Source organism: Sarcophilus harrisii, chromosome 5 (assembly GCF_902635505.1).
Source record: "Sarcophilus harrisii chromosome 5, mSarHar1.11, whole genome shotgun sequence".
NCBI classification, from domain to species: Eukaryota; Metazoa; Chordata; class Mammalia; order Dasyuromorphia; family Dasyuridae; genus Sarcophilus; species Sarcophilus harrisii.
In genome coordinates, this window is record NC_045430.1 from 14,862,903 (window position 1) to 14,886,469 (window position 23,567).

The window sequence follows — 23,567 nt, forward strand, 5'->3', positions numbered from 1 at the left end:
ATAACTGAGTAGATTTGTTGGTGCTGAGGGGAGGAGAGGGGAGAGAGAGGGAGGGAAAGTTCACGTCATGGAATTCCAGGCACTGATGAAATCACAGGTGTTAAACCCCCCAAAAAAGGAACAATTTATGAAAACGTCACATTCTTCATTCTTTCTGCCGTCAATCAATAATTACCAACCCCCTTTTTTTGCTCAGCAATACATTAAATCTTCTGAGGCCCATAAAGGTAAAAGGAGACAAGAGTTCAATTAAATGTGATGCAAAGAGCCATGAATTTAGATCCAAACGCTCTGGCTTTGAGCCCTGGTTCTGTAAAATTAAAGTCTTATTCTAACGGATCCCCGCAACTCCATCCAGCTCTAAATCCTATAATAGAGCTTTAAGATGCACAAATCACTTACTGTGAATCACTCCAAGGGCCTCGGGTACCACCTGAGGTTTATGACCCCCTTTTGTAGATGGGGAAACCAGAACAAATGAGATGACGCAAGGCTAGGGGAGGGTCCCTGACAGTTCCACTGCACTGACTCCGTTGGAATCCAGCACTCTTGCAGGGACTCGGCTTTTTTTGTGTCCCTTGAGCAGTCTGGGGAAATCCTGTGGATGGATCCCTTCTAAGAAGCATATTTTTTAGATCTACAAAATAAGATAACAATAGCAAGTATTTTTGTATAAAGTTTTTAAAACACTTTATACATACAGTAACTTATTTTGATCCCCACAACCCTGAACTAAGGATGCTATTAGCCCCATCTTCCAGATGAGGAAGCTGAGGCAGAGAGACTTTAAGTGATTAGTGAATGTCTTTGGCAGATTCTAGAGCTACTTATTGACAGTTAGTGATAAATTAGACAGACAGACAGACAGACAAAAACAGAAAGACAAACAGACAAAAGAAATAGATATGGAGGCAGGCAAGACAGACATAAAGAAATTCAGTCAGAGACAGACAGACAAATAAATAAAAACATACAGACAGACTAATAGACAGGGAAACAGACAAGACAAAAACAGATTCGGACAAAGACTTAAATAAACAGAGAAATGGACACAGATAAATAGACCAGACAGACAGACACAGAGAGACATAGCTATATACACGGGCATATATGTGTCTGGGTACTAGATAGAGATATATAGTTGTGATGTACAATTCTCTCTTCGCTCGCGTACGTGTTCACACACACATGGCCGTGCAGGGGTCCTCCGACTTTTTTTTTTTTTTTAAACTTTTACTAGGGGGCCAGTTCCCTGTCCCTCAGACCGTAGGAGGGCCGGACTACAGGAAAAACAAACACTTTGTGTTGTGGGCCTTTAAATAAAGAAACTTCGCAGCCCTGGGGGAGGGGGTAACCGTCTCCAGCGGCCGCGTCTGGCCCGCGGGCCGGAGTTTGAGGACCCCCGAGAGCACTGTGGAAGAACATATACCCGAAATTAAAAAAAAAAAGAAACTAGGGAGGGAGGGGCTTCCTCTGCACCAGGTGCGCCCGCACCTGTTCTCTCATGCGCTTGGTTGAGGGGAGTGAGAGAGGGAGAAAGAAAAGGAAAAAAAACTTTACAAACTTTAATTTAACGGAAAGAAAAAAGGCGGGGTGGGGGATGGGGAGGGGAGGGGAGGGGAGGGGAGGGGAGGGAGGGAGGAGGGGAGGGGGAGGGGAGGGGATGGGGAGGGGAGGAGGAGGGAGGGGGAGGGGAGGGGATGAGGAGGGGAGGAGGAGGGGAGGGGAGGGGTTTCAACGTCCCTCCCTTCTTGTCAGGGCGCCTCGGAGACGCCTGGTCACGGGGGGCTGACAGGCCCAGCATCTCCCCCTCACACGGGACAGCCCGCAGGGGCTCGCGCGGCGGCCCGCCCCCGCGCAGGCGCGGCTTTGGCGGGACGTCACGCGGAGGGCGAGCCGATTGCTGCAGTTAGAAGGGGATGACGTGGTCTCCTGTTTGCTTGACCTGGCACAGCCGGGAGCCTGGCCAATCAGAAAAGAGCTCGTCACCGGGCCAGCCGGACGGCTCTTTTCCGGTGGCTCCGAATGAGCTCGGCTCTCCGGTGAGGGTGCGTTCCCGATCCCGAAGGGGGTGGGGACTTGCGATAATTGAGCGGCCTATCGGCCATTCGGTTGATGGGATGCATTTGACGAGCGGGTCTCTTGTCGAATTGAAATGGAGAACAGAAAGTTCCCGCCCCACGTCAGGCATTAGCTCCCGCCCCCGCCACGCTGATCGGCTCGCGCGAAGGGCGGGCGATCCGGCCAATGGGGTGCGAGCACCGGGCGTCGTTGTTAGGGAAGCAGCCGCGGAGGAGGAGAAGGCGGGGATCGGGGCCGGGACTTGGAGCCCTGTTCCACCGACTGTGCGGTGAACTCGGGGGCGCCCGGGGGTCCCTCCGCGATCATGGTCAAGCTGGCGGCCAAATGCATCATGGCAGGTGAGCCCGAGGTCACGTAGTCACGGTGAGGCCGCGGGGAAACTGAGGCACGGGGGGTCCCGGGTCTGGAGCCAGAACCCAGCCCCCTCCTTTTTTACAGAGGGGGAAACTGAGGCACGGGGGGTCCCGGGTCTGGAGCCAGAACCCAGCCCCCTCCTTTTTTACAGAGGGGGAAACTGAGGCACGGGGGTCCCGGGTCTGGAGCCAGAACCCAGCCCCCTCCTTTTTTACAGAGGGAGAAACTGAGGCACGAAGAGTCCCGGGTCTGGAGCTAGAATCCAGCCTCATCCTTTTTTTTTTTTTTTTTTTTTACAGAGTAGGAAACTGAGGCACGGAGAGTCCCGGGTCTGGAGCTAGAATTCAGCCTCATCTTTTTTTTTTTTTTTTTTTTACAGAGTAGGAAACTGAGGCACGGAGAGTCCCGGATCTAGAATTAGAATCCAGCCTCGTCTTTTTTTTTTTTTTTTTTTTTTACAGAGTAGGAAACTGAGGCAGGAAAGGTCCCGGATCTAGAGCTAGAGTCCAGCCCTGTCTTTTTTTATAGAGGAGGAAACTAAAGCACAGAGTGTTCCCGGGTCCCATTCCTTTTTACAGAGGAGGAAACTGAGGCACAGAGAGCTCATGGGATCCAGAGGCGGTGGGGTCCATATCCCTCATTTTACAGGAAAAGAAAATGGGGCTGCAGGCAGGGGCGACATAGCTACGGTCATTCAGGATGGGACATCTTGGGTGTAACGTCAAAGTAATTCAAATCCCAGCTCTGTTTTTTTTTTTTTTTTTTCTGTGTGTCCCTGAGTCCACCACTTCCTCTTTCTGGGCCTCAGTTTCCCCACTAGTAAAATGAGGTTGAGGTCCTCAGTGGTCTCTGAGGACCCCAGCCCCTCCACCCTTGAACTCATTCGGAGCCTCCGCTTCCCCTTGTGTGAAAAACTCAGAAGGAGGGGTCCCTGGAGGTCCCTGCCAGTTCTAGAGCTGTGATTCTGAGCGGCACAGCTGGGGGCTTGAACCCCCGATCTCTGACTTCTGGTCCAATGCTTTCTCCTCTACATCACAGCTGCCCCTCCTTCCCGGGGTCTGCAAAGTCCCACAGCTGGCTGTGACCTCAGAGGCAGCTCCTGCAGCTCCGTCCAGCATTTATTAAGCACCTATGACCTACTGCTGTGCTCTGTCTGGAATTCCCAGTGCTTATTTTTATCTGCCTCTCTTTCTCTCTTTACTTTTTATTTATTTATCTAACTATTCAGCTATTTCTGTTTTTATTTATCTATTTGTCTATTTATTTGCCTGTTTATTTATGAATCTATTTAAGTTTTTACTTTTATCTATTTATTTAGGTTTCTACTTATATTTTTATTATCTATATATTATATAAATAATATATTTATTAAAATATAAAATATATTATATTTTAATTATAATATATATTATATATTAATATATAAATATTAAATATTTATTATTATTTATATTATCTATTCAGATTTTCATTTATCTATTTAGGTTTTTACTTATATTTTTATCTTTTTATTTAGGTTTCTGTTTATCTTTTTTAAATCTATTTATGTACTTACTCATTTGTCTATTTCTTTACCTACTTATTTAATTCTCTGAACTAAGACTGGGTCAGGCCCTAGCTGAGAGCTGACCTTCTGCTGTGACAGAGAGGAAAATGAGGCACTCTGGACTCTGGGAAAAGAAAAGAGGCGGGAGGTATGAAAGAAGAAGCAGGACTAGTTTGGAGGCAAAGCTAGGGCTCACTTATTTACCAAGTCCCTGTACTGCTCTGAGTTTCAGTTTCCTCCTCTCTAAAATGAGAAATCTGGACTCAATGGTCTGTGGCTGTGGCCCAGGTCTGCCATCCTAAGGCTTCACACAGACCGTGAGTGAAAGATCTGGCCTCCAAAGGGTTCTCGGACTCACCGTTCTGCCCTCTAAGACTCGAAGAGGAAAGCCCAAGTGTGGGGGGCATTCATTGGAAGAGGGAGTGAAGGTGTGAACAAGGGGGTCAGGTCAGGAGGTAACCACACAGATCTGGACATTTCTTCTCTACTTGAAGAGGAAGAGAACTCTGAGGTATGGAGGTAGCCTATTTTATTTTGGGGCAGCTGGAAGAGACAGTTTTTTTTTTATCCTTCCTTATTTCTTTTGCTCTTGATTTGGGGGTGGCTGATGGTCAGTGCACTCAGCTCTTGATTCCAAAGGCATCACTCTTCCTCCATACCAAGCTTTTTCTCCCCATAGACCCTCAGGGTGAGGAGGAGCCTGAAAGTCCGGAGACTTTGATAAGAACTGGAAGGGCCACTCTATGGAATATGACAGGGTCCTGGGCCTCCACCTCCTGGGAGCCTGGTCTCGGTGGTTCTGTCCCCTACCCCCCATTGGGGGTCCTCCAGATGGGTCCTCAGAACTGTGAATCTGCTAGACAGAGTTCTCACCTGCGTGCCGCCCTCTTGCTGGGTGCGCTCTTGCACCTCGGGCATTTGGCTCCTGCCGTAGACATTGGTGGGTTACCCACAGAGGAATTAGGCCTTCAATAACCTCAGTCCCGCCAGCCCTCCGGGAGCCGAGACCCTGAGTCCGACCCAGAGAGCTTTGCATCTCCCTGCCACCTGGCCTAGTTCTGGGCACAGGGCAAATGTGCCTCGAGAAGCAAATCCTTTCCCTTCTAACAAACAGATTCAGCCTCCACTTTGTGCGAGGCTCTGGCCATTTACTAAGAGGTGAGCACGGAGTAATTAATACAGGGGAAGGTGACTCTGATAAGACCTAAGAAATGGGCCGGTACACAGGCCTGGGCAATGGGAAGAGGGAGAGATCCTTTCCCAGCTGGGGAGCAAGGAGGGCCAGGGAAGGACTGGAAACCCGGAGGAGGGGGAGGCAGCGAGAGTCTCCTGGGTGGGAGGGCCGGAGGACCACGCGCTCTCTCGGGATCTGGGCCCGGATCATGGGATGGTCCTAGCACCTCCCTCCCAGATTGTGGTGGGGCTAACTATAAGGGGCCTGGCACACAGCAAGCGCTTCCTGAGTGATCGTTGATGTCACAGGGCACTTACCAGTTTCCAGATGTTTTCCTTGCTATTCGCTGAACTAAGCGCACTAATGGCTCCACTTCACAAGTGAGTAGCCGAGCCCTAGAAAGATCTGGGATTTCCCGAATCACGCTGAGGAGAAGTGTCAGAGCCAGAATTTGTCATCATGCTAATGCTTCTCCTCATTTGAATCTCGGTCTCTCCTGACTCAATTTGGACCATTGGGTCTTGCTGGGCCTGGGGGGAGCCGGCCGGGAAGCTCAGGGACCCCCCCCAAAGGGGCCTGCTCCATTAGGGGTTAGCCCACATCGTGAGCAAGTTCTCCCTTACACTGACCCAGTGGGGCCCCTGGGCTAGAGAGGAGCTCGCCAGCATGGCCCGGGCAGGAGGGGGAGGGAGGACCAGGCCCCGAGGCGCGGGATCCAGCGCTGCCTTGGTCCTCAGTACCCACGCCTCCTGCGCCATCCCGGACCGTGGCTCAGCCTCAGTTCCCTCTGCTGTAAGTCCCTCAAACAGTCCCTGAGCCCCTTCTGGCTCTGATATCTGCCAAAGCAGAAGCAGGAGCACTTGGAGGATGCCGAAGGGCCCGTTGGACCCCAGCGGGGGGCTTACGGAAGGAGGGGCAGAGGTGGGAATGGCCGGGGGGAGAAGTCCTAGTGGGGGGGGGGGATGCTGGAAGACCTTGGGGCAGGCAGGGACAGGGAGGGGGTCCTGGTGGAGGCAGGGAATCCAGTAAGAAGGCGCCGAGGCCCGAACCAGAGCATGAGCACTGCTGATAGAAGGATCAAGTTCGGCGTGAGACTTTGTGAAGGCATCTGACAGGATGGGCACCTAGTGAGGCTGTGGGGAGGGGGCAGGGAATCACAAACAGAAATGGGCTGGGAGGCAGAGAAAGGGCATTCGCAGGGGGAAGCGCTGGCACTTGTGATTGGGTTCAGAGGTGTTAGAGTGCAGAGGGGAGGCCTGACGTCGAAGCAGGCTGTCAGAAGTGGAGGTGGGGGGGGGAGGCTGGCCCAAGGTGGAGATCTGAGAGCTCGGAAGCAGGGCCTGAGGAAGGCTCCAGGAGAGGCTGAAAGGGGAGGGGGGGGACATCAGTTGGCAGGGAGGCACACCCTGAGCTGCCCATTGCAGGGTGGGATCCTCAGCGCTAGCCTGGGGGGCCCTCAGAGGCCATGAAGCTAGAGGCCAGATGGGCCTGAAGGGCCAAAGCAGCTTGTTCAGGCTCACAAAGGCAGGTGAGATTCGAACTCTGGCTCTATGCCATCCCCACCAAAGCAAGGAGTGCCGAGTGCTGTAAGGAGGCCGAAGAAGATGAGGATTGAGAAGCGGTACTAGGTGAGGAGGAGATCATTGGTGATCTGTCACCAGATCTGGTCACAGGAAGAGGGGGATAACTAGATTTGATCCTCCTCCCCAAGGAGGAGGTCCCCAATCCAGCCTGCAGGAGATACTACCTCCTGTCTCCTGCCACCCTCCTTCCCCCACGGTGGCTTCCTTGGCTCAGTAACCCATTCCTCATCAACTGAATTTATCTTTCAAAGTTTATTTAAGGCTGTGATCCCTCTCTTGCCCCAGCCACCAAAACCGCTCATTATGGTAGATTGTCGGTCTCTTCTCCCTTTCCGTGTGCAATGATGTCCTCCTGCATCATCACATACGTCAAAACTTGTCTTTAATGAGTCTGGAAGACCAGATTCTTACAGTTGGAGGGACTTTATCGATCTAATCCAGCCTCTGGGCAAAATAAGGAAATTCCCTCTACAACAAATGTAATAAAATCTTCTGATCAGAGACCCCGAGTGATCCGGAGCTCACTCTTCCTCCCCCCATCTCTCTCCCTGGCTCTAGTTATCAGAACATCTTTCTTTTTGCTAAATGAAAGTCAGCCCCTTCCCCTTTTCTCTGCTCCCGGTTATGCCGTCCAGAACTTAGCCAATGACCCCACGGGAAGAAGCACTACAGCCTTCACATGTGAAGATGGAAACATTTCTCCCCCTCCTCATTTTCTCGCTTCAATATGGGACCACCCAGCGTTCATCCTCTCTGGCCTTTCCCCTCACTTTACAGAAGGGGAGTGACCTGCTCAGAGTCTCATGGGGAAAAGAGCAGGGCTGAGATTTAAGTCCAGGCCTTTGGAGCTCAGGCCCAGAGCCCTTCATCTCCTTGGCACACTGCCGCCTCCTGCTGATCCCCCGTCCTGGTTCATGTGACCTCTTTCCTCTTCACCCTCCTCCATATGTACTCAGTGCCCCTTCTAAGGGCATCGCCCCTGGACCCAGGACTCAAGAGATGGCTTAATCAGTACAGAGCAAACAGTGGGGCGGCTTTGCCTTCGACCTGGTGATGAAATCTTGAACTGACTCAGGGTGGGAGAACCCCAGCACATTTCACTAGAGAAGTCCTTCCTCATAGGATCACAGAGATGGAGATGAATTTCACCTCCTTCATTACAAATGAGGAGACTGAGGGCTGGAAAGAAGTGATTTGACCAAGATCACCTACACAGAGTAAAAGTTAGAGGTGCCTCCCTAATTCTCCTGTCAGGACCCTATAGCCAGTTCTTTGGAATGTCAAACCTGAGCCGGAGTAAGAAGCCTTGATTAATGCAGCCATCAGCCTTCACTGTATCCCCATTTCCCTTCTCTTGGATCCTCGCTGTTAGAAGCTTCACAGTACGTGTCTGTCCATCGTTCTTGGTTCTGTCCCAGTAGTCAGTAAGCTCCTTGAGTGCACGAGTTGGCCTGACGTCTGACCGATGGCCCTTCCTTTACTTGTTGGTTTCTCATGTGGAAGAATATCTTCTTGCCTGCCTCTGAACCATTCATTATTTGCCTTGGGAAGATTTGGGGTTTGAAGAAGTCATGAAATCTGCCCATCAGGGTTGATTGAAATCAGATTCAAACCCACCCATCTGGACTAGCATCTAATCAATTGGAATATAGCAAAATGTTTTCTTCAATGACTTGCTGAAATTCAAATATATTTGACTTGAAATCTAAGACTCTAGTATCTTGTTAAAAAAGAAAACAAAGATTGGTTTTACTTGATCTTTGTGAACCCATGTTGGTTCTTAGTGATCACCCCTTCTTTTCAAAATGCTCACAAACCATCCCTGTTATAACCTGATCTAAAATTTCATGAGGAAACCACATTAGTCTTTCTGGACTATGGTTTAAAGACTACATGAATGAATATTCTCTTTTTTCAAAATCAGAAAATTGTCTTCTCCATTCCTACAACTTCTCCTTCTGTCTGCAGTAATTCCTCAATCAATAATGATTGGTGTTTTTAATCATTTTCAAGTTCTCTGAGTTATTCTGGGGTATAATTGTACCAGACGTGAAAGGCAGCATAATGCTTTCTCTTCTCATTAATTCTTCTGGATTTCAATTCCCTATTAACCACCTTGGTTCTGTCTTTGTCTCCTTAATAGAGAAACCCCAGAGAAGATAGGGTTTAAGGAATTTTATGTCTCTGTCACTTGTCAACTTTTGCCCATTGGATGGGGATAAGGGGAAGGGGAGGCCTAGTTCTTCTTAATCTTCTTAGAAGTCCACAAAATAGCCCTGTTTTGTTGTCTGGCATTGATTGCGTTCATGTGCTCCTGCTGGGCTTTACGGGACACTGTGCTTGCGGGAGATCCTTGCCATTTTAAAAATATCTGTCCTTGGGTGCCAGCTCTCACTTTGCTCTCTTATATGAATCCTTTAAAAAAAAATTCGAGTGCATTTAACGAGCTTCCTCTTTAGCAACATCCTCTGCTGCAGACACCTTCCCCTCCTGCCAATTGGAATAAGCCAGCATCGGTGGGAAGTGTCGGTGAATCCCCATTCTCTCGCCCCAACTTTCTTTCCTAGACGCCACCAAAGGATTCTGGGAACCTATTTCGTCTCCGAATTTTCTCAAGTAAGCATTGCTGATGTTTAGGCTGGGGTCTAAACCCCATTCTGCCTGCCATTGCTCTCCTGCTTATCCCAAGTTTGTGGGTAGCAGGCTCCTTCCTCTGGAGTTCCCATTGTTTTTCTTTCCCCACCTGGCTCTTTCTCATTGATCACAGAAAAGACCCGGAAAAGCAGCACTGTCGCTCTCCCCACCTTTAACAGGGTTAGTTGGAGCGCCCGGCCAGTCCATGACCTTTGGTCCCTTGCTGAAGCATGAATCCCTCCGCTGGCCCATCTCATTGCAGCCATCCCAGCTGCTCCGCCCCGGCTCTCGAGCTGCATTTCCCAGTCTTTCCCTAGCCCTTGCTTAAGCAGTTGGAGTCTCCCATTGTACAGCTGAGTTTCACTTGTCTTGTTCCTCCGTGAATATGCTTCTGAGTCATTTTGTGACTCTGGGTTGGACAACCTCCGTTCAGTCAGTTCCTCTAGAAAACATGCAATACCTACAATAATTGGACAATTTATTTGTACATAAATACAAAATTATTGTAAGTACGGTGCCTACAATAAAACACAACACTAGGTGCATTTGAGAGTTGAAAAACCAAACACTTATGAGGTCCATGAGGAAGAGCTTCATCGACTGAGTTCATCAGGGAAGGTTTGGCAGTTAAGTTAGACATTAAGCAGTAGCTAGAAATTCAGTAGACAGAGGGAAGAAGGAGCACGTCCACGCAGTTGGATGCACGTGGATTGGAGAGGGGCCAGGAAAGAAGTTCCCAAAGGCTCAGAACAGCTTATGCAGACCAGAAAGTCTTCTAAGATTCTGCCTCCCGACTCAAGTTCCCACAGGGACCAATGCTGGGGGAGGGGGGTAGGTAGTGCTTCTGTTCTAGGAAGTGGAGATGAGAGGGAAATTGTCCAATGGGGGGTGGGGGGGAGAAGGAATACTTCCATGGGGCCCCTGCTGCTTCCAGCAGACACCTGTTTTCAAAGAGGCTTTTGTCCGGAAATGAGGGGAGGCCAGAGGATGAATGGGGGTCTCAGAGTAGCCAGGGCAGAGGGACCATGGAAGGCAGACTGCATTGTGGGGAGGGAAGGTAAAGAAAGGGCTCCCAGTGCGGCGAGCCAGACAGAAAGATAATTTGGTCGTAGATCAAGGGGCTGAGAAAGCAGGTGGTTTGTCAAGGAGCCAGGTGTTAGAGTAGGAATCAATGAACAGGCTCTTAGAGAGGAAAAGCTACTGCAAAATGAGGGCGGCCAGGACATCACAGCAAAGGCCAGCAAGCCCCAGTGAAGGCAGGGAGGGCAAAGCCAAGCAAAAGCCAGGTCGTGGACGCCAGCCCCCTCGAGAGTCGGGGGCCTGAGAGGAATTCAGTTTCTGCCAGGCTCACCGGCATCACGTTGGCCACTCCCTGAGTGAACTCGGCGCTGGAGCCCTTTTCATTTTGAAGTACCAATTTATGGTGCTATCAAGTAACAGGGAAAGCTGAGAAAATCAATCTCAGGAGGTGCAAGGTGAGCTTGGCGAAACAAACTGAGCAGCGGCAAGTGGAGCCGGAGAATCCTCTGCGCGGGGGAAACAATCACCGTAATGGACTGGCGAGCAGCGGGCCTGGAGGGATCACTGCAGAATGGGCTTTGGGGCAGTGTAAATTCCCGGAGTCCCCTTGCTTCCCGCAACAGTGGGGCCGAGGCTTAATTTTAAAAGACCTCCCACCCCTTCCCCGGCCAGATTTAATTTCTAGGATCATTGGAGGTTTAAAAACCACTTCCCTGGAACAGCCCTGCAAAGGCGCTATTATCTCCATGTGACAGCTGGGGAAACTGAGTCCTGGAGCCGCTGTGGGACTTGTGTTAGGTCGTACAGGGAGTGAACGGCAGAGCGGGAGCTCCAGTCAGCTTCTCCGTCAGTCAGTTTGGCGTCTGTGCTATGGCCGGCCTAGGTCACCCAGGCCCCCTCAGGGTCACCCAGATAGAATCCCCCAGTCCTCGCCCTGGCCCAGTGTGACCGTCCCTCACAGGAGCCGCAGGGTCTCTGTGGGGAGGGGGCTTCTTGTCAGGCCTGCCAGCAGGTTGGCATACAAAGCGACTGCCCTCCGCGAACTTCCCTCTGTGACCTGTCTTAGATGAAACGCCTCCCGTGTCCCCGTCTGCAGCTTGTTGTACTTGGGGCTGCCATGTCATTCTGGAATGCTTCATCAAAAGAGCTGTCGAGACAGTCTGCAAAGTAGGGAGCCGAGGTGAAGAGAGGCCCTCCCCCAGCTAGGAGCTGCCTGGCACACAGTAGGTGCACAAAGGGCAAACTTTGTGCACACGGTGAGCGCCAAAGTCTCTTCCTGTGGACGCTGAATGTCTTGGTGAACAATAAGCTTTCTCTCTTTAGTAAATGACATTGCAGCATCTTTTTCCTGAAGCCGTTGGGGGTGTTAGTTCCCGGGCTGAAGGCAGATTTAAGGGCAGGAAAGGTCCCAATCTGACTAGGCCTGAAAGGTTCTCTTCTGCTCCTCTGCCTCCTTAGGTGATGCCACAGTGGGGAAGAGCTCCCTGGCTCAGATGTTCCGGAGCGACGGGGCCCATTTCCAGAAGAACTACACCTTGGTGAGTGTCCAGAGGCAGAGAGCAATGGCTGACTGAACATGAGCTGAAGAGAGGGGCGGAAATCCTTAGAGAAACCTGCAGTCAGGCCTGCCAGAGACCAAGCAGCAGCTCCCACAGATGAAGCAGCATGAGATGGGGTCCCTGCAGTCTGCATTTATTATGTGCCCACCGTATGCCTGGCCCTATGGATACCGAGCTTAAGGCAGCCTGGCCCTGTCCTCCAGGAGCTGACAGTCTCTTAGGGAAATAAGAGATATCCACAAATAACTAATAAAAACCGGAAAATTACGTATTGAAAAGGGCCAATTACCGGTCAGTTGCAGGAGTGACATAAGAATAGACATGAAAGCAAGAGAGACCAGTGTGCAGGGGGCCAGTCTGTCTGGAGCCAAGGAGAGAACAGAGGGCAGACAACTGGGAGGAAAGATAGTTAGGGATGAGACTCTGGAGGCCCCGGCCCAAGCAGTGAGTGGTTCATGCCGGGGCAGTGGGGAGCCACCAGAGGCTTATGGGCAGGGCAGGACATGGTCGCGACAGAATGCGAGGGAAATCTTGTTGGCCCCAGTGTGAAGCACAGGCAGGATTTGGGGAGAAGAGAAGCCTTGTGGATGACTTGGAAATTTCTGGCCTGGATGATGGCAAAGGTAGTGGGATCTCCAATAGAATAGCCAAGCTGGAAAAGGGAGAGAGAATTGGGGAGGGGGGTGAGAGAAAATGAGAGAGAAGCAGGGAAAAGGAAGGGAGGGAGGGAGGGAGGGAGGGGAGAGAAAGAGACAGACAGAAAGGGAAGGGAGGTAGGGAGAAGAGAATGAGAGGGAAGGTGTAGAGAGTTGGAAAGAGAAACAGACAGAGGGAGAGAGAGACAGAGAGGGGGGCAAGGAAAGAGAAAGAGAGAGACGGAGACAGAAAAAGAGAAACAGAAACATACACAGAGAAACAAAGAGTGAGACAGACCAAGAGAGGTCAGTGGAGCAGAGATTTGGCAGAGGCTGGAGGGCTTTGCCCTCAGGACAAGGAGGACCCAGGTCATGGGTTGAGAGGGTGGCTTGAGGCTGGCAGTGCCCCCCGTCCGTCTGTGACTGAGTGAGGTCAGAAGGGTTTCCCGTAATAACAGATCTCACTGGCCCTCCCAACCCTGGGAGGAAAGGTGGTTACCCCCATTTCACAGAGGGGGCCCTCGGGACCCACCGAGTGTCTGCGGCCAGACGTCCCTGCGCTGGCCCGCTGCCCGGCCCAGCTGCTTTAATCTGAGGCGTGTGGGAGATCTCCACAGCCTCCGAGATGAGCTCCTTGTAGCAGCAGCAGCAGCAGCAGCAGCAATAACAGGGAGCACTTGTGCGGCCCTGCGTGGTTTTCAAAGGAACAGCCCTGGGAGGTAGGGGCACCTCTTACCCCAGCCCCATTTCGCAGATGAGGAAGGGGAGCCCAGAGGGGTCACTTCTCACATTGCACTGATGATGCAAAGATCCCACAGCTTCTCACCCCTGCGCTTGTTCTCTTGCCCTTCATGTTACTTGTGCTCCTTCCAAACTAAAAGCCTGGGGAGAAGCTACACGGACAGGAGGAGGAGATGGGCCTAGGGAGAGGCTGAGACCCTGTGGGCGGGGAGCCCCCATTCTCCTTCCATGGCACCCGCCACTGTTGGTCCCGGGGATCACAATGGTGATGGTTCTCTTGGCGGGCAGAGGGCCTCAGGGACTCCCGCCTCCCAGAATAGCCTGGGGAAGGTCTGTCTGAATCCCCTGCTGCAGGAGCAACGGGGTACCCCAAGTCTGGGAGGAAGCGCCCCCCCTTCATTTGTTCGTTCATCAGGCTGCGGCCTTTCCTCCGCCCCTGACATCGGGCCTGAGCAGGCTGAGGGCCCCCTCTGTGCCCTGCCGCCTGCCCTGCTAATCCTGGCTTTCCTTGGCAGACCACAGGCGTGGACTTGCTGGTGAAGCAGTTGACGGTTCCTGACACGAACGACAGTGTGGTGAGTCCCACCTGCGCCCAATGCTCAGACCCGGGGCTGGCAGCCTGTGGGGCTTCATGGGTGCCCAGCCTGCCCTTTGTGTAACTCCCCGACGCCAGCTGTGAGCTAGCAGCCTTGGGTTAATTAGTCACTGCAAATGTAAAACCTTCCTGCACACGTCCAGCTTCCTGATCAGGGGCCTCGGTGCCCCCAGAGCTGACCGGCCTCTGGTCAGTCTAAACCTCGGCCGCCTCAGAAACCCACGGCCTCTGACTTTTCCAGCCTCCCAGGGTCACTGCCCATTGTTCCTTTGAGGAAGAACTGGGATTCCTTGGGAACAAGGGCACGGTGACCTTTAACAATGGTGCGCTCATTGGAACACCAGGCCTTCCTGAGCCCGAGGGCTTAGATCTTCCCCGGCCCGCGCTCCCTCTGCTCTGCACCCCCCTTGCCAGGCTGCCCCCGGTCCCCGAAGCCTCACCTCAGAGCCCAGCCCCGCCTGCCTGCTGTGCTGAGGCTCCCTGGAACGGAGGTGGGAGAGGGGGGAGGGACTGGTCAGCCTTTTACAGAGGAGGGGCAGCCTAGAATTAGAGGCCCAGCCTTGAACCCCGCATGTCACCCTGGGGACAGCCAAGCGTCCTCCTCTGCGGAAGGAGGTGTTGGGCGGTCCATCTGGTGAACCCTTCTCACCACCACATCTTTAAATGCATAAAATAAAAACCCCAGAAGGGAAACCAATGCCACTGAGCTGCCCCAGCCTCTGCCAGGTGAAGAGCCACAGCCCTCCTCCGCTAAGGTTGCCAGGGAGGAAGCCCCCGTGGGTGTGTGGGCAGGAAGCGTGGGTGAGCTAAGCCCCTGACCCAGACTTGGGCTGGAGGAGGGCCTGGAGATGCTGGGAGAGGCCGCCAGCAAGGGCCCAGACGCCCTCTCTGCGCCAGGCTCCCGTTATCCAGGGCCCGGCCACAATCAGTGGGAGGCTGCTTGGGGCTGCGGGTGTCCAAGGCCCCAGCTCACCCCCTCCCCTTCTTTTGTCTGAATGCACACACCCGGACCCGGGGCAGCAGGCGCTCCCCAACCTCCTGGCGGAGCCGAGAGACACCTTTGTTTCTGTTTCTAGGAACTCTTCATCTTCGATTCTGCCGGCAAAGAGCTGTTTTCCGAAATGCTGGACAAGCTGGTAAATGGCCGGGACCCCCGTTTCCATCACTGCGAATGCATGCGCCCACTGAGTGTCCAGAAGGGTTTAACGGGCTGCCCAGGAGGAGACCCCTGTATGGGGTCGCGGCCTTGTGGTCCGGCCAGAGGGATCGATGGTTCCCGAGCAGCGTGGGCAGCATGAGGCCGGATCCCTGAGCACCTGGGGGGGGACGGCTCCACCCCTGTCATCTCCCACTTTCAGCAGTAAATAATCATCATTGGTTAAGCACCTACAGTGTGCCGGGGACTGAGTGGAGAGCCGGGGGTACTAAAGGAGGGAAAAGACAGGTTCTGCCCCTGCAAAGCTCCCCACCCACCGGAGAGACCAGCAGCAACTGCCCTGTACAAACGAGCTCTTCCATAGGAAGCCCCTAGCAAAGGGGAAGCCCCTTTGGAGGGGCTTCCTGCAGAAGGTGGGACTTCAGTGGGAGGCTGAGGGGAGGAGGGATCCTTGCCTCAGATATCCTGGGGTGCTCCCTCTCTCAGTGTGTCTCACACAGGAACACCCCCTGGGCCTCCCCTTGGAGGCAGAGGTTTATGAGCTCCCCTTTTTCCCCTTGGAGTGAAGGCCCTGCAACAACAGGGCCCGAGTGCTCCCCGCTGCTGCATCTCCAGCACTTGGGACACACAGAGCCTCTCGTTTAGGCCCATGGAGATAAACCGTGGCTAGTCTAGCTTCTGGTGCCCCGGCCTGATCCTACTTCAGACTGGGGGTGCTGCCTGGTCAGGCTCCCTCCCCCCCAGGCCAGCTCTGCTCCCTGGAAATGACTCCCCTAGCGCCGGCTGCGGGTGTCTTGTGGTCCTGGGCTGACAGCGCCCACATTCCCGGAGCTGCCTCCAGGTGCTCCAGGGTCCTGACAGCAGGAGCTGACATTGGAAGTCGAGCTTCAGGGGCAAGAACCGGACCCGGGATTGGGTGAATCTGGGGCCTCCCCCTGCCAGCGCAGCTCAGCACCCAGGCCAGTACTGGGCACAAGGCCCTTGCCCAGGCCCAGCCCGTCCGTGCTGTGCTGTCCACAGGACAGATCTGTCTGCATTGTGCCTTAGACCCATGGGCACTTTCATGCTCCTTGCCCTGGTGCCGGGCTCTCTGGACCCTGGTCCACATGTGGTCCAGCTCAGGGCGGGTGCAGGGTCAGTCCCTGCAGCAGGAGGCCCACGGGCCTGGGCTCCACCCTGTTCAGCCTGGACCTCAGCAGTCCCACCACGGGGTCCAGCTGCCTTTACTTCTTTTGCCCTGGCTCTCCGCTCCTTCCCAGAGGTGTTTCAGTGGGTCTGGGTGCCCAGAGGGTAGCCTCCTGCTGCTGACCACGCGTTTGTCCAGTAGAGATGAGCGCCGCCCACTTTGCTGCTGCCCCAAAGCCCTCAGCCTCTGAGGCTGAAGCTCCCTGGAGAGCCTTGCTGCCCCCAGGCCTGAGCCCGGCTTTACAGAGAGCCTGATGCCGTCTTCCCGCCTTTGCTTCCTTCCTAGTGGGAACATCCCAACCTCTTGTGTCTTGTCTTTGACGTGACCAACGAGCAGTCCTTCACTAACTGCGCCAAGTGGCTGGAGAAGGTGCGGGTGCAGCTGCAAGGCTCCACTCTGCCAGGTAGGGAGGGGCAGGCGCCGGTCTTACCCAGCCCAGGTCGGGGGGAGAAGCAGAGGCATCAGAACATGGCTGCCAGAACAGGGAGCAGGATCTTGGGGGTGTTCCTGGAGGCAGCCTCTGCCCTCAGTGAGCGTCCACTCTGGGCCTGCCCCTGGCCGTGGCACCGGAAACAAGTCCCCCCACCCCCACCCCACCCCCCAGCTTATCTTCTCCTCAGGAGGCAGCAAGTCCCCCTCTGGGTAAAAGAAGCTCCTGGGGCATTCTGGGAGGGGCCCCAGCAGGGACTGTGTTAGGCCTCCGGTCCAAGGACCAGGGCTTTTCGCCCAAGAAATTGTTCCTTGACCCTCAGCCTATATGAAAAAGGCCAAACATTCACTGATAACAAAGCATGATTTCGGGACCCCTGCACTCAGTCATGAGACCCCATAGCGGGTCCTCACCCACGATCTTAAGAAGCTTTGGCCAAAAGAGCCAAAGAGTTTGTCTCTAGACAAACGTTAAATACCCAGAGGCAGGATAAAAGCAACACGTGCAGTCTCCAGCCCTTTAGGTCACAGAAAGAACCTGTGGGGTTTCGCCTTTTTGCACTCCCTGCCTTTTATAAAGGCAACCTTGCTCAGAATATAACAGTTCTAGCACTTTCTGATTACCCGCTTCATAATCCCCATTTTAGAAATGGGAAAACTGAGGCTTGAGGCAGGGAGGGAAGTCATTCGAGGCCACGGAGCTAGTAAGTGGCCAGCTGGGAGTCCCTGAGCCCTCCCCGTCCTCCTTGCCTGCGATCATCTCAGGCCAGACTTGTCACGCCCTGGGAAGTTTCCTTTCCACCTCTTGAGCTGCTTCACTCCCTCTCCTGTGCAGGCGTGCTAGTGGGGAATAAGACCGACCTGGCTGGCAGGCGTGTGGTGGAGACCAGTCGAGCCCAGGAATGGGCCGGGACCCATGGCCTGGAGTATTTCGAGACCTCTGTGGTGAGTACCTGGAAGCTGCTCAGCAGCGGGTGCTGGTCGGGGAGCCCAGTGTCGGCGGGGTGACCGCTAGGGACCCCCTAGAGCAGGGGAGGCTGAACCTCCAGGGCCCAAAGCTCACGGCCTCCAGAGGCCTCCCTTCCAACTGAAGACGTGGTCCTCCTAGGCCCAAGCACCTGCCTCCCCCTGGGGCTGCCCCCTGGAGTGCCCAAGGGCTCCTCCCCTCTTATCTGCTCCTGCTCCCTTCAGTCACAGCCAGTGTGGGCAGCCCTTGCTGGGTGACGGCAGCTCAGCGTCAGGTCCTCCCTGCCCCCCAGCAGAGAGAAGGTGGCGGGGACCACGAGCCCCCACAGGGCCTTCTCACTGCAGTGGGGACTCGGCACAATGCTCCCCGGAGCCATACTGCGCTGGCAGCTTGTACGAGCTGGTGGAAACTTAGCTCTTCTCATCCACCACTTTATAGAGGAGGAAACAGACTCCAAGAGTCGAAATCCTTCAGACAGCCAAGATGGAGAAGCCCCTCAGGATGCATGGGAAGTAAAAAAGAAGGTCCCAGGAACATGCAGAGAGTCTAGGCTAGGACAGGTTGTCCGGCAGAGGCCTCTGTAAGGAACCAATCAGAGAGACCCTCCAGCCAGCATCAGTGCCTCCCTGGCCGGAGGCCCTGCCCACACCTCTGGTGGGGCACTGATGTCAGGCTGGCTTGGGGGAGACTTGGGTTCAGATGCTGCTTCTGACTCCTCCCCCTGCCGTGACCAGTCCTGGGGAAGATGGGCCTGAGAAAGCTCGACCCGGGCCCCCTCCGAGGATGTGAGAGAGGGTGTCCCCGTGATAAACAGCCCCTTAGATGTCTGGTTTATACTGTGTGGTTCCCCCCGTGGCTGGCCAGTGACAATGACCCATTCCCATCCCACAGCACACGTTTCTGGAGTCCGAGTGAGAAGTGAGTGGTCGGAGCACTGGATTTGGGGCGCAATAGTCCTGGGGTCAGAGCTAGCCTCAGGCACCCCAAAACCCCACCATGTGGCTTAGAAACTCAGTTTCCTCATCTGTAAAATGGCAAGGCAGTGGCTTCTCAGGTCTCTGGAGGCTCTAGATCCAGGCTCCTGTGAAGGCGTGGGGTTCTTCAGTTGTAGGGGGACACTGGACTTTACAGCACCAGCACCGCATTCCCCTCCCTTCCTGGGGCTCCCATAGACCCTGGGGTCCTGACTGACCTCAGCAGTTCAAATCTGCCCCTCAGGAAGTTGTGAGAGGGAAGGGGCACGGTCCTCTGCTCCCCCCGACATTGGTGAGGTCGGAAGCAGCCCCTGCAGCTTGTCCGTAAAGTCGAATCCACAGAAAACAGGCCCAGAGTCGTAGGAGCCAGGCTGAGTCCAGAAGCCAAACTCAGTCTCTGTCAGGCCGTCCATTAGCTCCTCCTGAAGTGAAAAACTGCCCATAGACTCTGAGACCCAGAGGGGAAGCATGACTTGGGGGGGGGGGGAGGAGATCAAAAATGGCCAACAGGGGAATGGGCCCCCCCCACTAGAATGTGTGAGATCATTACATTAATACTGGAGAAGACCTGGGGGTGGGGGGGGGCACATAGTAACAGCACCAGGATTTGGATTCGAGTCTTCAGATTTCCTGTCTAAGACTCTTTCTTGCAGACCCTGGCCGACCCTTTGGTAAGATGTGAAGGGACTTCTTGTAAGGACACTTTCTTCATTTTCTTTCTTTTCCCCCCACTTTGTGACTTTTAAAGCAAGCTCTGCTTGCTCCTGTAGTATGGGGAGGAGGGAGGGAACACTTTCCCAAGTTTCTTGTGTAGCCCTGAGCCTTGGCTTTGAGCACAGGCCCCCTTATGTTTGGTGGCTTGCCCACAGCAGGGAGGGGGTATCCCTGGTTTCCAGGCCTGGCAGTTTGACTCTTGGGACAGAGACTGCCCCACTGACCTGCTCTGCTAGTTTTACTGAGCCAGGACCGAGGGTCTCAGTTGCTGATCTGCTGTGATTAAGACCCTCTCACTTTCCCCAATACCGTCTGAGCCGGGGTGAGCTGGGCTGAGCACCCCTTTCATCCTAGTGAAAATGACCTTCCTTAAAGTTCTTCCAATCTATCGTGAGCTGGAAAATTGTTCAATCTGTCTCTGAAGGTTCTCACATTTCAGACTCTATTCAAAGGGTTGGTTTCATGTGGTTTTCGAGGGAAACTGGGAAAGCTCAAGCAGCTTCTGGATTCTCTTCCTCCCTTCTTTTTCATTTCTTGTTCTCCTTTCCTCCCCCTCCTCTTTTTTCTCTTCTCCTCTCTTCTTCCTTTCTCTTCTCCAAGAGTCTAAAGCCTAATAAAACCTTGGGAGGTGAGCGCTTTCCAAACAGATGGTTTCAGTCTCTGGCACAGAAGCTTCCTCACCCCTTCCCCCCAGGACACTTTCCATTCTGAGTTTCCTTAATGCTCTAGCCAGAGCTTCTTAAACTTTTCCCACTCAGGTCCATTTTTCACCTGAAAAATGTTTATGTAATCCCGGGTATATAAGTATATAAACCAGGTATACAAATCAAACATTTACTGATAGTAAATCATAATTTCACAATCCTCCCATTCACTTATGCAACCGGAACCACAATTTAAGAAGCTTTGCTCTAGGGCATCTAGATTTTGGATTTTAGTCAAAGGAGACTTGCAAGTTTTAGACCAAATCAAAGGAGCCATTTATTTGCAGGAAAAGTAATAAGTCTAGATAGTTTATCACCCAAAGAGCTTGTAAACTTCAGAATGCAAATGGATTCAAGAAACTAATTGATAAGTTTATAGACAAAGAATTCAAATCTTTCTTGTTGAAGGGAAGTTGGAAATATTTAAGGGGAGCTGTGTTTCGAGGTTCACTGTCACAGGCTCCCACAAAGCACCAGACACACCTCTGAGCTCCAGGATACACTATCTGGCTCCCCTGCCATCCTGGCCTCACAGGATGAGAGAGTCAGAAGGTGCCCCAGCAGCTGCGTTATCTCCTCCAGTCTCAGCCCCAGCCTCATGCAAATGTCCCATCTGCCTCCTGGGCACCGCGTGTTGGCAGAGACGCTGCTTCAGGGTTTCCAAGGATGGAAGGGATGTTCCCCACTGCATGAAGCCCCATAATAACATAATTCTTCACCTTCCAGAGGGTTCTTTGCTGTACTGGAGATTTCACCCTAGAAAGCCTCTAAATAGAAATCCTCTTCCTCCTCCTCCATATGGAAGACATGATTCAGTTTACACGTGTTTCACGAACATTCTGTTCATGGGCTGTATCACTCATGTTCACATCCATTCCCTGAACAAGCATCTGTAAAGCGGCTTCTGTGCCAGAGACTGAGACCGTCTGTTTGGAAGGCGCTCGCCTCCCAAGATTTTATTAGGTTTCAGACTCTTGGAGAAGAGGAAGGAAGAAGAGAGGAGAAGAAAAGAAAGAGGAGGGGGAGGAAGGGAGAGAACAAGAAATGAAAAAGAAGGGAGGAAGAAAGAAAAGGGGAAGAGAGGAAGGAAGAAGGGGAAGAGAGGAGAAAAGGAGAGAGGGGACAGAGAGAACAGAAGGAAGGAGAGGGAGAGGAAAGGAGTAGGAGAAATTAAGAAAGGAGAGAAGAGGAAGAAGAGAGGAGGGAGGAAGGATTTATTAAGCACTGACTGTACCTGGCAGTATTCTTAGGGCTGAGAATATAAACAGAAAAGCGAACATCTCTGCCATTGAGGAACTTATATTCTTAAAAAGATAGGAAAACACAGGCTGGGACCTTGGCGGGGAGGGTGCCTGATTTGTGAGACTCCCAACTGAACTTCCCTGTCTGGAAGCATCTGTGGGGTTTCTTTGATTCCTAGGCCTAGTGCAAGATGGGGGCGGTCCAAGGCAGATAACAGATCCCTCTTATGGTCATTTACCCCTTACAATAGCTAAGTACAAGGAAGGGGCTCCGGAGCCCATTGGAATCACTGCCCCCAGGCCCACGGCCCCGCTTTCTAGAGGTGCAGCCTGGGAAAAACAGGGTGCAGGAGAACAGAGGGCAGTGCTGAGCTGGGACACGCATCCGGGGTGGGCTGGGATGACTGACATCTGGGGTCACACCACACTTGTAACCGGTTCCCTGATTTGCTGAGTAATCACTTGTGCCTCCATCCTAACGTTATCATTTCCCATCTGTCCAGCGGTAGATGAGCCTCTGTGATTTTGGCAATAATGCGAGTGGGCAGAGAAACTAGGCAGAGCACTCCGTTCTCCGTGGCTTCCTTCAAACGCCGCATTAGCACAACCGTGACTTCGGCTGATAGGGAATTTATTGCCTTTGTCCTACACATTCCCTTGCTAGCAGTCCCCCACTAATACTTCTGCTAGGTTCCTCCGCCTAGCTTCTCTCTTCTTGAATTCTGGTTCTAGACCAGAGCTGGAGCTCAGCCACTCTTTTGTGTGACCTTGGACAAATCGTTCAGCTTGAATTTATTCATTTGAGCTCCATCTATAAAGTGAAGGAGCACACAGTGCTTTCTAAGGTCTCTCCCGGGTCAGAGGCACCTATGTGTGGACACAGAGCCCTGGGCCTGAAATCAGGAAAACCTGAGTTGAAATCCAGCCTCGGCTATTTACAAGCCCTCGCACAGTACCTGGCACACAGTGGGTGTTATATAAATGCTTATTTGCTTCCTCCTCCTCCTCCCTGTTCCAACTCTAGGCATCGTGGGCTCTAAGTTACCCATTTGGGGCTGTGAATTTGGGGGATTTTTTTTTTAAATCTTTGAGGAAAGAACACTGAACTTGGAGTTGCTGGGAAGGAGGATTAAAGCAAAAGGGATTTTGGATCATCTGGCCCAACCCTACTCTGATATAGATGACGACCCTGGGGTTTGGAGCCTAAATCCAGGGTCTATCCTTCCGGCTGACGTTGAGTGATCCTCATGTTTTCAGTCCCCCATTTCACTGGCCACGGCCTGTCCCTTCCCCAAAGGCTTGGCATCCCCCCGGCCCGGAGGGCGGCCCTTGGCCTCTCGGGGACTGTGTGAGTGGCTTGGTAGGTGGTGGATTTGACCGACTTCTTCCCCTTCTTTCTGCAGAAGGAGATGGAAAACTTTGAAGCCCCTTTTCGCTGTTTGGCCAAGTTGTTCCACCAGCTGTATCGGGAGAGGCTGGAGCTCTTCCACTCGCTGGTGTGAGGAGCGTCTCTGAGAGAAGACCCAAGATTTGCTGTGTGCACGGCCGACTGAGCCACAGAGAAATACACTGGGGAAATAAATATCGAAGCAGTGCTTCCTTGCCATCAAGGCTCATGAAACCCCGTTGCCTCCTGGTTTCTCCTCTCTGGAAGGCTGGAGCGCTTTTTCCTCATGACATTCTGTAAAGAGGATCATTCCCGTTTCATAGATGGGCCTCGGTGGCTCTGGCCTAGGCTGTGCTTGCTCCCAGATTATCAGTCCCCTGGCGTCCACACAGTCTCAGAGCTAGACGGGACCCTCATTTCCAGTGACAAACGTGACACTCAGAAATGGGTAGCTTGCCCACAGTCCCCCAGCCAGCCAGGGGCAGGGCAGGGCAGGACTCCCAGAGCACAGATTGCTCCTTGGGTCAGGGAGGCTCAGGCCACCCAAGTCCTGTCCCCGTCTGAAAGAGCCGAGAACTGGTCACTGTGAGACGGACAGAGAGGGAGGGCCTGAACATGAGGGGGAGGGGGCTTCCTGGAGGAGATGTCCTTAGGGGTGCCCTTTGAATAGCTCCAGCCCCCTGGTTGTGGTCAGAGGCTGGGCCAGGGGCTAGGCTGCCAGGAGCCCACCCTCTCTCCCGGAGCCTGTCCTTGGTGCTGATTTCCCGGGGCCTTGTCAGGCAGCCGGCACAGCGTCCTCCATGGGCCCGCTATGATATTACCGAAAGTCCCGGCCTGTGTCTCTTACCCGCTGCTCTCTGTGGGATCTCTCCCCTCCCACAGGCCA

At 53.2% G+C, this 23,567-nt stretch overlaps 1 protein-coding gene across 1 annotated transcript; it reads left to right on the forward strand.

Annotated features, from left to right (window-relative positions):
* Positions 1-2,252: 2,252 nt before the first annotated feature.
* On the forward strand, positions 2,253-22,915 carry IFT27 (intraflagellar transport 27). Its single transcript, XM_012550648.3, has 7 exons — positions 2,253-2,420; positions 11,852-11,931; positions 13,844-13,903; positions 15,000-15,059; positions 16,551-16,668; positions 17,530-17,639; positions 22,698-22,915. The coding sequence occupies exons 1-7, from the start codon at positions 2,387-2,389 to the stop codon at positions 22,794-22,796; spliced, it is 561 nt and encodes a 186-aa protein (XP_012406102.1). The 5' UTR covers positions 2,253-2,386; the 3' UTR covers positions 22,797-22,915.
* The last annotated feature ends 652 nt before the right edge of the window (positions 22,916-23,567 follow it).

What these genes read in the sequence shown, in the direction of transcription:
- IFT27 (XM_012550648.3), top strand. Translation starts at nt 2,387, where the DNA reads ATGGTCAAGCTGGCGGCCAAATGCATCATGGCAG. An exon ending in CTGACACGAACGACAGTGTG is followed by an intron (nt 13,904 to 14,999) that starts GTGAGTCCCACC and finishes TTCTGTTTCTAG; the next exon opens with GAACTCTTCATCTTCGATTC. An exon ending in GCAAGGCTCCACTCTGCCAG is followed by an intron (nt 16,669 to 17,529) that starts GTAGGGAGGGGC and finishes TCTCCTGTGCAG; the next exon opens with GCGTGCTAGTGGGGAATAAG.